Source organism: Trypanosoma brucei, chromosome 2 (genome assembly GCF_000002445.2).
Source record: "Trypanosoma brucei brucei TREU927 chromosome 2, complete sequence".
Taxonomy (NCBI): domain Eukaryota; phylum Euglenozoa; class Kinetoplastea; order Trypanosomatida; family Trypanosomatidae; genus Trypanosoma; species Trypanosoma brucei.
The window spans coordinates 59846-76353 of NC_005063.2; the positions used below are offsets into that span (position 1 = coordinate 59846).

Here is a 16508-nt window from a genome sequence, read left to right on the forward strand (position 1 = left end):
ACTCATATAACATTTTCAAAAATAGGTATTGAATGACTGTTTGCTACCATCAATTACATTTCCAATGCCTGATTACACTTTTATATGCATGAAGGAAGTTACTGATGATAACTTTGACATGCTCGAGAATTCATAACACAAAGCGACTGCTGCATGCAATAAAAAATAAAAATAAAAATAACATCCGAATTCATTTACTGACAGATGAGTGCAATTCATTCACCCAAACTTCATAGCTGCAAATATAAACTCGCTGCTGCCAATAGGAAATAATCCCGCATAAATATTGAGTATCTGAAAATGATAGCAACGGGTTTCCATTATTTAAATATATACATAAACTACATGAGGTATATGAAGCCATATTTGTAAAGTGTCACTACACATGTTGCAATTTACTATCAAAAGTGTCTGCCTTATTTTATTTCTTGTGTTACTTTAACTCATGAGTATTATTCATTATTCTTTACAATACAACTGTAAGTCATTTTGCATTTTTTTATATTTTCTTATTCCCTCATACTGGAAGTGTTCCACATATGAGATTCCTCAATATCGTTCACAAAATAAAAATAATTTTATTTACTTCTGCATTCAGTTTCTCGTGTAGCAGTGTGTACACTAATCATCCATAAAGTTTTTAATTTGCCAAATACATCATTACGAAACTATTTTCATACACAAACACAAACACATACAAATAAACAACCAAACATTTTTAAATGTTGTTGTGAAACGGAAATTGAATCACGGAAAATTGTGGGGCGCACACGTAATGGGCACCATGAATGCCTCTTTGGATATTCCTCTATGGATTTTCACCAGCATCATCAACTTACTTTTTGTGTAAAAAAAAACAAAAAAGAAAAAAAGAAAAAAGAAATTTAAAAAGAAAACAAAAAAGAAATAAAGGTACAAATGCATTAATAAACCCAACTCCTCAGCAGGAAATCAAGAACAGGAAGCCACGAAAAGCGTATGGCACATATGATTTTCACCTCTCAGTTACTTAAGGTGGATCGCATGATTTACCCACCTTCTAAGAACACACCCTCCGAGAGGCCCGATTAAAAGAAAAAAAAACGCTATGACGGTTGAAAAGACGTTTTTCATAAACCTTCACTTTATACGTGAGGATGCATGAATAAACAATGATAACGATGAGAATGCTAACGGAAACAATGACGAACCGTGAGGATCCTAGAAAAAAAAATAAAATAAAATCATCACGTACCTTCGCAGTAGGGAAACTTAATAAATAACAAAATATAAATATTCCCTACACAGAGGTATAGGGAGTGTTCGTCAACTTCGTAATGCTAATCAAAAAGCCTTCAAATGTATCGATCATTCGTGTAGTCAATCAAATAAGAAGTAACATGTACTACACGCACAAAAGCACACTTATAAAGCCTACAAACCCACTTGCCCCCTTTTAGAGAATACCACTCTCTAGTCAGTGATAGGAGAGGTGATATTAAAAGTATTCCCTTTATAATTATTTCTGACTCCTCAATTCGTTGCAACATAACATAACATGCAAAGATGTTGCATCAGGCAGCGGGGCCACCAGCAATAGCGTTTGGTTCATCCTGGGTGATCTCCTTAACAATATTCCCTTCCATCTTCACTTGAAACTGGTTGATTTTATTCCACAACTCTGTAGTATGATCGCCTCTGCCCCCAACTGGTTCGCACTTCTGCCTCTCCTCGATTGGCTTGCTGTCACTGTACTGTATGTAAATCAGTTCCCATTTCAAGTTTCTTGCGAGCTCATCCCATTCACCAAACAATTGTTTCATTGCCTTGATAAACTTATCTACCTTCTCTCGTGTCGTGTGATGCGTTGGTGCCACTGTCGCCTGGAGCAGAACAATTGTTGTTGTAATGATCGCTCTTCCTTCTCTATCAACAGCTGGCTCAGTTACAAAGAAAAAGGCGTCCACAACGGGGAAATTTCCCTGTACAGGTCGGTAGAAGCACCCGACCTCAATGTCTTGGCCTGTCGTTTCGGGGTTAAACTGACGAAGTGAAGTTGGAACACGTCCCACGGCATTACCACTTGCCAGAACGGATACATTTGAATCCATTTCTTCTCCAACGCGAGGGAGATACCGCAGGTGCGTCACAATCGTCTGCACAACATTTCCCATCGTGAAGGCATATACGCCCACATTTTCAAATTCATCAGCGGCCCGCTCTTCTTTCCCACGAAAAACCTTTCGAAGGTAATTGTCTCGCATACATGCTGTGTTCGCCCACACTCTCAATTTCTGCTCAATATCAATGGAAACAGCTCTGTTTCTGCATTCTTCTCCATTCTCAGTTACAACCCGGACCAACTTAGCTAACATGTAAGTAGTCCCGTCCTGGCGCCATTGAACTCGACTATTCAGCACCTTCATGTAGTGACTATCATCGCCTCTACTGATTTCTGCCAGTGCCTCATTTATTTCTCTAACGCGGCCCTTGTAGCGTTTTTCACCTTCCAGTACTTGGCGGGCCAGTGGGCCCACCTTCTTAATCCATCCCAATGTTTTCTGCCATTCATTCTCAAGGTTTATGATGTGAGCTTCGGTGATTTTACTTTCCTCCAACTTCGACAGCCGCCTCCACGCAACCGCAGCCTTCAGTTCCACCTCTTCATAGCAATTGATGCAAAGGAACTCGCAACCCCGTGGTTCCTTCCAGTCTTTGTAGTTATTTGGATCTGGAGATGTCAACACAATTACGGGCCACGCTCCCGGCAAGTCTGCGGGTATGGGTTGGTGCCTGTCTTTCCAAAAGTCGTATATAATGTAACCAAGACCTTCTTCTTCAACCAAGGCCTTAACAGCATCCAATCCATCTACTTCTTTTTCATAGAATACAACCTTTCTCGGATGATCATTTGTCGCCCTGAAGAAAATATATGCCTCGCCCTTCACAAAATAAGCGATATTCCGCAACCGCTCCGAATCGTAATGCAGCAACCTTTGGAGCAGGAACGAGCCAACACCAAATGATTTCCCAATACCTGGAGTGCCAACGAGGACGCAAGGAAACGGTTCTTCGACCAGCTCTGGCCCTAACCACAAATCCAGCCTCTGCTTCACAAGATACCACACTCTCATTACCTCTCGACGAATGTACACATCCCGGTCAAACACATGGACCTTTGGCTTTTCCTCACCCTCTTGAATCGCTCTTCGCGGAGTGCGGAAACGATTATATGGCCAACCCATTTGAGATGTGAGCACAGCAATCTCTAAATTACCGTGACGAGGCAGTGGGTCGCACAAGTCATAAGGCGTGTGACTGACATTCACCTCCTCTTCTGTCCACAACTCGGGCTCGCCGTCACTATTACCCACCACCTTCATGCCAAGAGGTAAATCATTGTGACCCGACTCCACATAACCCCACGTCGCATTGTATATGGATTCATATACTCCTTTCAGTTCGACACCATCAGCTGTTTGGTGAGCTCTTTTCCTTGCTTCTTTGGCAATGCGCAGTGCACTGTCCAACTTTGTCGCTGCCACGGGACCAACAAATTCCCTTATTTGCGCTGTTGCATTTTCTTCCCATTGGTGAATGTCTTCAATCCTATTACGAGGCAGATAAATAACTGCCCTCAGTAATTGAAACTCATCAAGCCGCTGTATCCTTCCTAGAAACTTGGCATTCACAATATAATCCTCCGGGCTCTGAACAAAGACACCCACTGACACATTAGAAGTGCCGAGGGTTTCACCGAAGTGATGATTCAAAAGGTCATGCAATTTCATATCCCTCAAACCCGCAAAGCGTTGAAGCAATACATCTTCAATAGAACTATTCATCGTCCATGTTGGTCCCTCTTCATCCCCGCGCAGTCTCTTGAGAAAACGCCTTGCCGCATGTAAGCCATCAGTATAGAAACGCCTTATTGAATTCCACATTGCTAATGCCCTATTGTCTCGTTGTCTAGCAACTGCAAAATTAAAGTAACGTATGAGGAAAATAATAGTGTGTAAATAATGTAAAATAATATCAAAAGTAATAGAGCGCCTTAATGTTTACTCACTATTGTTTGTATAATATGATATCATAATGTATTTGGTATTGAGAGGAACAATTTCAAAATATAGCAGCTGTAAATAAATATTTCCCTTGCTTCATCATCATGTTCTAAAAATAATTAATTTCCTGCATCATTCTTTCTAAACCATATATAATATGGAAACAAAAAATATTACTGCCTCATATACATGCATCAACACTACGTATATATAATCAATATTTAAAGAGAGTCAAATTCTATCAATTAAAATCAAGTAAAACAATAAGCAGAAAAAAATTTAAGGATATTAATGAAGCGAAGAAAAAGAGTATCGGTACAACACATAGATACACACACACACAACTAAACAACTGTTCCACTGGAGTTTCTTCCCTTTCTGTCAATACGTAACATTCACTTGCATTGAATAAACTCATTGAAAATATAAATCACTTATCCCCTCCCCCGTGTATTCGCTTACTTCCAAAGGAGAATATTAAATAATGTCTGTAGGACAGGTAAAAAAAAACTGATAGTCTTTTTGCATCAGATAACCAGAGAGTATTTCTGTTTACTTTCATAATAAACAAAAACATTCTTTTACCTTCAGTTAAAATAAAATTTAATTACCTGCCTCATTAGTTGTTCACAACTGTCAACAACTAATTCAGCCCCAGAAATTCACATGTATCTGATGTGCCATCGTTGTTTGATTCATTCAGATGTCTTCCATGATGGTGATTGCACAACATATGGAAAATAATTGGAATGAAATTAACACAATTAATTGAGGAAACCGTAAAAGATTATCATAACACATTTTAAAATTTCCCTCCCTTCATTTACACAGATTAAATATGTAATGATACAATTCCCTTTCAGTACGTGTCCTCACTTATTGTATCATCATTGTAAGTTTCCTACTGCTCATATACGCGAAGCTATTGGAATAACAAAAATAATGAAACGACACATTTAAATAACTTGAAAAAATATATAACAAATAAAGGTAATAAAGAGAATGTGTGAACAGACAGATAATAAAATGAAACACGTTTCGCACTTTCCTTATAAATATTCAATAGTTGGTATGTTACAAATAAAAACAATTATATAATATAGAAAGGAAGGAATATAATTACATTATACACCTGCATGTGGATATGTAACAGTGAGTCATAGTAGAAATAAATTGCCTAAACACAATAGTTATGAAAGATAAAATAATTCAAAATATCAATAATATTATTCTATCAACATTCCCTTCCTTCTCCATTAAGTTTCCAATGGTTTCAAATAATAATTCACATAATCTCATACATATGTTACGATGGGTATTGCATGCAGTACAATTGAAAGAAAGTGTAACTCATATAACATTTTCAAAAAAAAAGGCATTGAATGGTTGTTTGCTACCATCAATTACATTTCCAATGCCTAATTACACTTTTATATGCATGAAGGAAGTTACAGATGATAACTTTGACATGCTCGAGAATTCATAACACAAAGCGACTGCTGCATGCGATAAAAAATAAAAATATAAATAACATCCGAATTAATTTACTGACAGATGAGTGCAATTCATTCACCCAAACTTCATAGCTGCAAACATAAACTCGCTGCTGCCAATAGGAAATAATCCCGCATAAATATTGAGTATCTGAAAATGATAGCAACGGGTTTCCATTTTTGAAATATATACATAAAATACATGAGGTATATGAAGTCATATTGGTAAAGTGTCACTACGCATGTTGCAATTTACTATCAAAAGTGTATGCCTTATTTTATTTCTTGTGTTACTGTAACTCATGAGTATCATTCATTATTCTTTACAATACAACTGTAAGTCATTTTGCATTTTTACATATTTCCTTATTCTCTCATGCTGGAAGTATTCCACATATAAGATTCCTCAATATCGTTCACAAAATAAAAATAATTTCATTTACTTCTGCATTCAGTTTCTTGTGCAGCAGTGTGCACTAATCATTCATAAAGTTTTTAATTTGCCAAATACATCATTACGAAACTATTTTCATACACACACATACACAAACACAAACAACCAAACATTTTTAAATGTTGCTGTGAAACGGAAATTGAATCACGGAAAATTGTGTGGCGCACACGTAATGGGCACCATGAATGCCTCTTTGAATATTCCTCAATGGCTTTTCACCAGCATCATCAACTTACTTTTTGTGTAAAAAAATAATAGAAACAAGACAGAACAGAAAAAAGAAATAAAGGTACAAATGCATTAATAAACCCAACTCCTCAGCAGGAAATCAAGAACAGGAAGCCACGAAAAGCGTATGGCACATATGATTTTCACCTCTCAGTTACTTAAGGTGGATCGCATGATTTACCCACCTTCTAAGAACACACCCTCCGAGAGGCCCGATTAAAAGAAAAAAAAACGCTATGACGGTTGAAAAGACGTTTTTCATAAACCTTCACTTTATACGTGAGGATGCATGAATAAACAATGATAACGATGAGAATGCTAACGGAAACAATGACGAACCGTGAGGATCCTAGAAAAAAAAATAAAATAAAATCATCACGTACCTTCGCAGTAGGGAAACTTAATAAATAACAAAATATAAATATTCCCTACACAGAGGTATAGGGAGTGTTCGTCAACTTCGTAATGCTAATCAAAAAGCCTTCAAATGTATCGATCATTCGTGTAGTCAATCAAATAAGAAGTAACATGTACTACACGCACAAAAGCACACTTATAAAGCCTACAAACCCACTTGCCCCCTTTTAGAGAATACCACTCTCTAGTCAGTGATAGGAGAGGTGATATTAAAAGTATTCCCTTTATAATTATTTCTGACTCCTCAATTCGTTGCAACATAACATAACATGCAAAGATGTTGCATCAGGCAGCGGGGCCACCAGCAATAGCGTTTGGTTCATCCTGGGTGATCTCCTTAACAATATTCCCTTCCATCTTCACTTGAAACTGGTTGATTTTATTCCACAACTCTGTAGTATGATCGCCTCTGCCCCCAACTGGTTCGCACTTCTGCCTCTCCTCGATTGGCTTGCTGTCACTGTACTGTATGTAAATCAGCTCCCATTTCAAGTTTCTTGCGAGCTTATCCCATTCACCAAACAATTGTTTCATTGCCTTGATAAACTTATCTACCTTCTCTCGTGTCGTGTGATGCGTTGGTGCCACTGTCGCCTGGAGCAGAACAATTGTTGTTGTAATGATCGCTCTTCCTTCTCTATCAACAGCTGGCTCAGTTACAAAGAAAAAGGCGTCCACAACGGGGAAATTTCCCTGTACAGGTCGGTAGAAGCACCCAACCTCAATGTCTTGGCCTGTCGTTTCGGGGTTAAACTGACGAAGTGAAGTTGGAACACGTCCCACGGCATTACCACTTGCCAGAACGGATACATTTGAATCCATTTCTTCTCCAACGCGAGGGAGATACCGCAGGTGCGTCACAATCGTCTGCACAACATTTCCCATCGTGAAGGCATATACGCCCACATTTTCAAATTCATCAGCGGCCCGCTCTTCTTTCCCACGAAAAACCTTTCGAAGGTAATTGTCTCGCATACATGCTGTGTTCGCCCACACTCTCAATTTCTGCTCAATATCAATGGAAACAGCTCTGTTTCTGCATTCTTCTCCATTCTCAGTTACAACCCGGACCAACTTAGCTAACATGTAAGTAGTCCCGTCCTGGCGCCATTGAACTCGACTATTCAGCACCTTCATGTAGTGACTATCATCGCCTCTACTGATTTCTGCCAGTGCCTCATTTATTTCTCTAACGCGGCCCTTGTAGCGTTTTTCACCTTCCAGTACTTGGCGGGCCAGTGGGCCCACCTTCTTAATCCATCCCAATGTTTTCTGCCATTCATTCTCAAGGTTTATGATGTGAGCTTCGGTGATTTTACTTTCCTCCAACTTCGACAGCCGCCTCCACGCAACCGCAGCCTTCAGTTCCACCTCTTCATAGCAATTGATGCAAAGGAACTCGCAACCCCGTGGTTCCTTCCAGTCTTTGTAGTTATTTGGATCTGGAGATGTCAACACAATTACGGGCCACGCTCCCGGCAAGTCTGCGGGTATGGGTTGGTGCCTGTCTTTCCAAAAGTCGTATATAATGTAACCAAGAACTTTTTCAACAACGAAGGCCTCAACAGCATCCAATCCATCTTTTTCTTTTTCATAGAATACAACCTTTCCCGGATGATCGTTTGTCGCCCTGAAGAAAATATATGCCCTACCCTTCACAAAATAAGCGATATTCCGCAACAGCTCCGAATCGTAATGCAGCAACCTTTGAAGCAGAAACGAGCCAACACCAAATGATTTCCCAATACCTGGAGTGCCAACGAGGACGCAAGGAATCTGTTTTTTATTCACGCCTGGCCCTAACCACAAATCCAGCCTGTGCTTCACGAGATACCACACTCTCATTACCTCTCGACGAATGTACACATCCCCGTCAAACACGTAGTCTCCTGGTTCTTCCGCTTCCTCTTGAATTGCATGTTCCGGAGTGCTGAAAGAGTTATACGGCCAACCCTCCTGCGAGGTGAGCACAGCAATCTCTAAATTACCGTGACGAGGCAGTGGGTCGCACAAGTCATAAGGCGTGTGACTGACATTCACCTCCTCTTCTGTCCACAACTCGGGCTCGCCGTCACTATTACCCACCACCTTCATGCCAAGAGGTAAATCATTGTGACCCGACTCCACATAACCCCATGTCGCATTGTATATGGATTCATATACTCCTTTCAGTTCGACACCATCAGCTGTTTGGTGAGCTCTTTTCCTTGCTTCTTTGGCAATGCGCAGTGCACTGTCCAACTTTGTCGCTGCCACGGGACCAACAAATTCCCTTATTTGCGCTGTTGCATTTTCTTCCCATTGGTGAATGTCTTCAATCCTATTACGAGGCAGATAAATAACTGCCCTCAGTAATTGAAACTCATCAAGCCGCTGTATCCTTCCTAGAAACTTGGCATTCACAATATAATCCTCCGGGCTCTGAACAAAGACACCCACTGACACATTAGAAGTGCCGAGGGTTTCACCGAAGTGATGATTCAAAAGGTCATGCAATTTCATATCCCTCAAACCCGCAAAGCGTTGAAGCAATACATCTTCAATAGAACTATTCATCGTCCATGTTGGTCCCTCTTCATCCCCGCGCAGTCTCTTGAGAAAACGCCTTGCCGCATGTAAGCCATCAGTATAGAAACGCCGCATTGAATTCCACATTGCTAATGCCCTATTGTCTCGTTGTCTAGCAACTGCAAAATTAAAGTAACGTATGAGGAAAATAATAGTGTGTGAACAGTGTAACATAATATCAAATGTAATAGAGCAAGATAATGTTTATTCACTATAGTTTGTATAATATGATATCATAATGTATTTGGTATTGAGAGGAACAATTTCAAAATATAGCAGCTGTAAATAAATATTTCCCTTGCTTCATCATCATGTTCTAAAAATAATTAATTTCCTGCATCATTCTTTCTAAACCATATATAATATGGAAACAAAAAATATTACTGCCTCATATACATGCATCAACACTACGTATATATAATCAATATTTAAAGAGAGTCAAATTCTATCAATTAAAATCAAGTAAAACAAAAAACAAAAAAATTTATGGATATTAATGAAGCGAAGAAAAAGAGTATCGGCACAACACATAGATATATACACACATGAATACACACCACACAATTGCTTCTTTATACATCCTCCCCATTTTTACAATTCATAATATTCACTTGCATTGAATAAACTCATTGAAAATATAAATCACCTATCCCCTCCCCCGTGTATTCACTTACTTCCAAAGGAGAATATTAAATAATGTCTGTAGGACAGGTAAAAAAAAAAAACTGATAGTCTTTTTGCATCAGATAACCAGAGAGTATTTCTGTTTACTTTCATAATAAACAAAAACATTCTTTCACCTTCAGTTAAAATAAAATTGATTTACTTGCCTCCTTACTGTTCACAACCATCAACAACTAATTCAGCCCCACATATTCACATGTATTTTATGTGCCATCGTTGTTTGATTCATTCACACATCTTCCATGATGGTGATGATACAACATATGAAAAATTATTGAAATACAATTAATACAATTATTTGAGGAACCCATGAAAGACTATCATAACATATCTTTTATTTTCCCTCCTTTCATTTACAAAAATTAAATATGTAATGAGACAATTCCCTTTCAGTACGTGTCCACACTTATTGTATCATCATTGTAAGTTTCCTATTGCTCACATACACAGAGCTATTGGAACAACAAAAACATAAAACAACACATCTAAACAACTTGATAAAATATATAATAAATAAATAAAGGTAATAAAGAGAATGAGCGTGAACAGACAGATAATAAAATGAAACACGTCTCGTACTTTCCTTATAAATATTCAATAGTTGGCGGATTACAAATAAAAACAATTACACATTATAGAAAGGAAAGGATATAATTACATTATACACCTGCATGTGGATATGTAACAGTGAGTCATAGTAGAAATAAATTGTCTAAACACAATAGTTATGGAAGATAAAATAATTCAAAATATCAATAATATTATTCTATCAACATTCCCTTCCTTCTCCATTAAGTTTTCAATGGATTTAAATAATAATTCACATAATCCCATACATATGTTATGACGGGTATTGCATGCAGTACAATTTAAAGGAAGTGAAACTCATATAACATTTTCAAAAAAAAAAGGCATTGAATGGTTGTTTGCTACCATCAATTACATTTCCAATGCCTAATTACACTTTTGTATGCATGAAGGAAGTTACTGATGATAACTTTGACATGCTCGAGAATCCATAACACAAAGCGACTGCTGCATGCAATAAAAAATAAAAATATAAATAACATCCGAATTCATTTACTGACAGATGAGTGCAATTCATTCATCCAAACTTCATAGCTGTAAACATAAACTCGTTGCTGCCAATAGGAAATAATCCCGCATAAATATTGAGTATCTGAAAATGATAGCAACGGGTTTCCATTTTTGAAATATATACATAAAATACATGAGGTATATGAAGTCATATTGGTAAAGTGTCACTACGCATGTTGCAATTTACTATCAAAAGTGTATGCCTTATTTTATTTCTTGTGTTACTGTAACTCATGAGTATTATTCATTATTCTTTACAATACAACTGTAAGTCATTTTGCATTTTTACATATTTCCTTATTCTCTCATGCTGGAAGTATTCCACATATGAGATTCCTCAATATCGTTCACAAATAAAAATAATTTTATTTACTTCTGCATTCAGTTTCTTGTGCAGCAGTGTGTGTACTAATCATCCATAAAGTTTTTAATTTGCCAAATACATCATTACGAAACTATTTTCATACACATGCACAAACAAACCGTTGGGACAATATCTTTGAGGAATTTCCTTCACTATATTTGCAGTTCAGTAGTAATTAAAATACACTTTTTGTATAATTCAACACATGGTGGAATTGCAAAGAAATGTGATGGTACTTATAATCAATAAGTTCCCAATTTTCCTCACATGGTCTCTTTTCATGCCTTTCCACACATATATAATTCACAGAGAATTACTGCAATATCCTTCATATGCTTTCAGGATTCCATATGTCACAATACAAATAATATACATTTACACATATATATAATTTGGACAGCATATTGCTTAACATATAAATTATCACAAACCTATGATATTACACTCCTCCTAAGAATAATAGAATCAAATCATTTCTATTTTGCATCATTACATGAAGCTTTGGAAAAGAAAAAAAAAGAATCAAACAAAAGGTAATGTAAAGAACACAGTTTCATAATACAGATTATAACTTGTTTGTGAATTTCAGATGCAAACACAAAATGTTCAAACAGTAAAACAGTAAAGGATAGTACTGGTGATGTAAGCACAAATTAATCAAAAATAGAAACATAAATAAAATTGAAACTTATAAAAACACAAATATATATGATACAAATATTTACCACATATTATAATTCGCCACCCTCACACTTGAATTAGAAAGAGTACATAACACACATATGTGGTAAAACTAATACAACTCGAGTATACGTATGTGCCATCTTCATAACATAATCATTCTAATATTTACTCAGTATGTGTGTCTGTGTGTGTGTCTGTGTGTGTAGAAATGATGAAATGTAATTGTAACAAATCAGGCACAACACAAACAAAATATATGAATTATATTATTCTCTAAAAAGTAGAAGAATAAAAATCAAGAAATATTACGCAGCTTTTCTCACAAGTAATTTTGTTTCTGTATATATATATATACATATATAACACGACAGCTGACAACATTAAACTCTCAATTCCATAATATCTGACACCTGAAGTGATAATTAGCAGCGGATGCCTTTAACAAAAAACAACAGAAATAACAACATCAAAGCATGTTTTGAAAGCTTAAATAAACTTCCTCATGGATAAACCATTTGTACGAAGTTTGAGTGCCAAGTTGGAGGAACAAAGAAAAAATAAAAAAAGAAGAATTAAATGGTAAAACAATTGCGTGTGATATAACTAAAGGATTTGTTAGGCACTACACTCATTAAACTCCAGTTTCATAAAAATACTGCAAGGCATAATATTTACTGCTTTACCGGTTATGTGCCTCCAGCAAGCAATAATAAATACTTCGAGTATTATTCAATTTCTGATGCTATGAAGTGTGTAATAAATTAGTGCGGGAGCAAAATATTCAAATGTTGGTGTTCACTTCAAATTATAACCTCTGCACTATGAATGTCTCTCGATGTTTATAATTTGAGAGAGCAAAAGTGACGGCGCTATTACTTATTTCTTCCAGTTCATGAATACATACACATATTTATACATATATAATCAGAGGTGACACGCAAAAGCGTTTAAACATCAGGCATGAACATCTTTCCATTCAAAGTAAGACGATACAATAAGGTAAGTTTAGGATGAAGTGAAGGTATCATAATGTTAATATCTTCCTTCAAGCGGAGGATTCAATTCAAATAGGCGTACTTCACAAACAATAGTAAAATAACTGAGAAAACTTATATCACTTAATCGTTATTTCCTTCAATTCTTATTTTGAATCGCTCTGTACCGTCACACCTTCAATAAAGTATATAGTGACGCATTTCATACATCCTCCCTAAGCCATCTCTCATAGTCATTAGCTCTCAACAGCAATAATAACAAATAATGAATAGTTTAGTTCTTACCTTCCCTTTTTTACTACCAACAAGAAAGATATACGAAATAATTATCATACTGAATAAACAGTAGGCGTTCCTCATTATCCTACACAAAATATGAATTGAAACGATAATTTACTAACGGAGCGGAAGTGTCTGAAAGCGTCTTTAACTCGTCTCCTGTGCGGGGCGAAGAGGGTTGTGTTGTGTGGGCTTTCTAAAAATTTCACTCTCTTGCAGACAGCTGTGTAAATAAACGGGGAGTACAGGTGTGTTTAGAGAAAGATAACCGTACAAAATAATACTCTGCACTCCTATGACCAAAACAACCATTCGTAATGCAGGTTTTCAAAATACACGATATCATCTCAACAAATTGTAATTTTTTTTTGCATAATGTCCTCCAGAAGACAGAACAACAGATGACACAGTTAAATAACACATGACAAACAAGGAATATAACCGCACATCCTCAGCAGTAAATGTTTCAGTTTCTCCTTTAAAAAAAAAAAAGAAAAATAAAACAGTTTCACACGTGTGGTCCAAAAGCTGCATCAGCCAATACAATATCTTGACAGCTTGTCACGCAGTCTTGCCTCAAGAAGAAAATAAATCATTCATCTCTGCTTTCCTTAGTTGATAAATGAGATCCCATGCTGTGTTAACTCCCGTCTCCATTCAAAAAGTTGACTCAACGTTATGACGAGGCAGTGACCAAAAACAATCCAAATGCAATTCTAAATTTCTTCATATTACGTTTTCAGTTTTATTACACATTTCCCCAACCATTCCAAGTACTAACAGGAATAATTTGGTTCTATAATAATGCATGTGTTTTCTACAGCTCTTTCATTTTGTTATGATCCGCACAAAAATTATATATGTGGTTGTTGATTCGTCCTGTCAATCAAAGTAACAATCATAATAATTAATTTTCCCCTTTTCTTCATTTTTTCTATTAGCACATGTGCACCTTGGTGAGATCACTTTCACTCATTTGCACTGATTGGTCAACACTATTTAGTTCGTTATTCAACACACTCCCTTACATGTCCTCCTCTCACCATTTATAACCCACACGAGCAGCATCAAATATAAATTGTGAAGAGGTATGAGATCACAAGGAGCTCGCTCTCATTGAGAAGGTTGGATGCGTCATATATATATAATCATGTAATCCCTTTCCATTTCAACAATACGCAAACCTCAACTGCGGAATCGACTTTGAATGAGTTGACCTCGTCAGCATGAAACGGGGCCCGCCAAGTGGCATGAACATTAATCTTATCAGTAAACATGTGTTTGAGGTGTTGGTAATAAATGGGGTCAAAGAAAACATAAGTGCGTATCATCTTCCCCGTTATGCCCGAGTGGAAAATATACATCATCTCCGTGAAGATAATTGTATCCATGTTGTATCAATTCCTCATCCAGCTCTTCATCCTTATCAGTACCCAAACGAAGTGCCATCGCCTAACTTTTTCCGTGAATGCACTCACACCTTTGAGCTAACGAGTTCCAGCAACTTTGCAACTGTCATACGGCTCGGGAATCCATGAGAATTTATGATCATATCTGTGCAAATGCCTTTACTCATTGAAGGGCATGTTAACACACCATCAGTCATGAGATCCACTACTCCCTCCAGCCAGCGCCGTGAGGAAAACTTATTTCAGACCTCGGGACCGCGAACTTCTCTCGTAGTAACTTTAACTTTATTGTTCTACATCCATTGATATATCCGAGTCACTGGAAGGTGAGAGATGAACACATTTGGTCCACAACAGCAGGCTGAGGGTATTTATTATATTCAAGAAAATTAGGTCTTGGTTCCTTGAAAGGCACGGGAGTGTATTTGTTTACAAAAATATCAAACTGACAAACAGCCGCACCTTTACTACTGGCAATACCATCACTACTAAAGGCATTGTGTCTCGCAACATTCCAATCTGTTGGAAGAATTATATCATACATACTCACCGTTGGGAAGTCTTTCCAGTTCCATCTCATGCTTACAAAAAACAACATAGCACCCATAGCCACAATTGAGCGAACTGCGGTTGTGTACACCTTTGCGTCTTCAATATTGTAACCTCTATAGCTCATAATGCATACCATCGTATTAATTCCTGCACCTAATATTTCGTAGTTGCTTAGGTTCATAGCCTTCGTCCGGCAAAGGGACAGTTGAGAGTAAGCACTCAACATAAGTACTGTGTCCATTTCTAATGTACTGAATATACGCAATGGTTCCAACAGCTTGCTTGCCCATGGCTGACTGTAATGTGTTTCGTGCAAATTGATTGTGATGTGGAAAGGAAAATAATGCTAGCGACAACTCCAAGTGAGCCTCGTGTACTGCTCAATGTCTTTGTGGTGAACTGCTATAAGAGAGTCATTCGCTTCGTCATATAAGTCAATGAATTCCACAACAAGCCCTCAACTAAAATATCGTTAATCGATCACTTGCTTGAACTCAAGTTATCCAGATGTTAAGAAATTACAGCGTGTTTCCCATCGCAAACGAAAACATACAACCTCACGATCCTTCCGCCAACACAAACAATTTGAACACTCTTCTGACGGTCATTTATCGCAATTGAAACGTAAGGATGCAAGCGGCCTGTGTTCCTCAGGGTTCGTAATACATCCCGACACAAACGGCTCATGTATCGATAAACGCACATCAGCACTTCATTGAGGAAAACTGTGTAGTATTTAAGAAATTCGTTAAGACTGATATAATCTATTTCCTCCACTCCAATATTGTACGCATCCGCGTGTAAACAAACAAATTATCCATGTCTAGTGTTACCTGACTAAGAATGGCAAAATTATTAACCAAACAGCAACAACTTTCACCCTCTGGGGTATCGCAAGGAGGGATATACACCATTCCCCATTGACTTGAATAGAGAAATAATGATCCGCACATGTGGGTCAATAGACGAGGCCATGGTCACTCCACTGCTGCCGTTACATATGATCACTGCATGGTTTTTATATCAATGTTGATGATGATGTGGGATTTGCTGCTGGAGGCAACCAACAACATAAGTTTAAGGTTGCCACGTGTGAAGAGAGGCCCAACTGCCAACCCTCAACCAGGATAACAGAAGTGATTATAAGGAAAGAGAAGACAACATATCATAGTATGTTTACCCACCGACAAATAACTGAAGAAAGAGAGAGAGAGAGAAAGAGAGGAAAATAGAAACAATC

The 16508-nt window shown here is 37.4% G+C and overlaps 2 protein-coding genes and 1 pseudogene across 2 annotated transcripts, besides 11 other annotated features; all 3 read right to left on the reverse strand.

Moving 5' to 3' along the window:
* Window positions 1-16508: part of a sequence feature (sequence corresponds to BAC RPCI93-3B10) that runs on past both edges of the window.
* Window positions 162-181: a microsatellite.
* Window positions 564-585: a sequence feature (AT_rich).
* Window positions 849-911: a microsatellite.
* Tb927.2.380 (retrotransposon hot spot (RHS) protein, putative) lies at window positions 1554-3923 on the reverse strand (the record flags this gene model as incomplete). The annotated part of the gene is made up of 1 exon (XM_946388.1): window positions 1554-3923. One exon carries the CDS (start codon window positions 3921-3923, stop codon window positions 1554-1556), a length of 2370 nt encoding a protein of 789 aa, XP_951481.1.
* Window positions 5552-5574: a sequence feature (AT_rich).
* Window positions 6921-9290, reverse strand: Tb927.2.400 (retrotransposon hot spot (RHS) protein, putative; the record flags this gene model as incomplete). Its single annotated transcript, XM_946389.1, has 1 exon — window positions 6921-9290. The coding sequence occupies one exon, from the start codon at window positions 9288-9290 to the stop codon at window positions 6921-6923; it is 2370 nt and encodes a 789-aa protein (XP_951482.1).
* Window positions 10385-10409: a sequence feature (AT_rich).
* Window positions 10931-10954: a sequence feature (AT_rich).
* Window positions 11337-11357: a sequence feature (AT_rich).
* Window positions 12206-12237: a microsatellite.
* Window positions 13296-13635: a mobile genetic element.
* On the reverse strand, window positions 14214-16198 carry Tb927.2.420 (annotated as a pseudogene).
* Window positions 16467-16492: a microsatellite.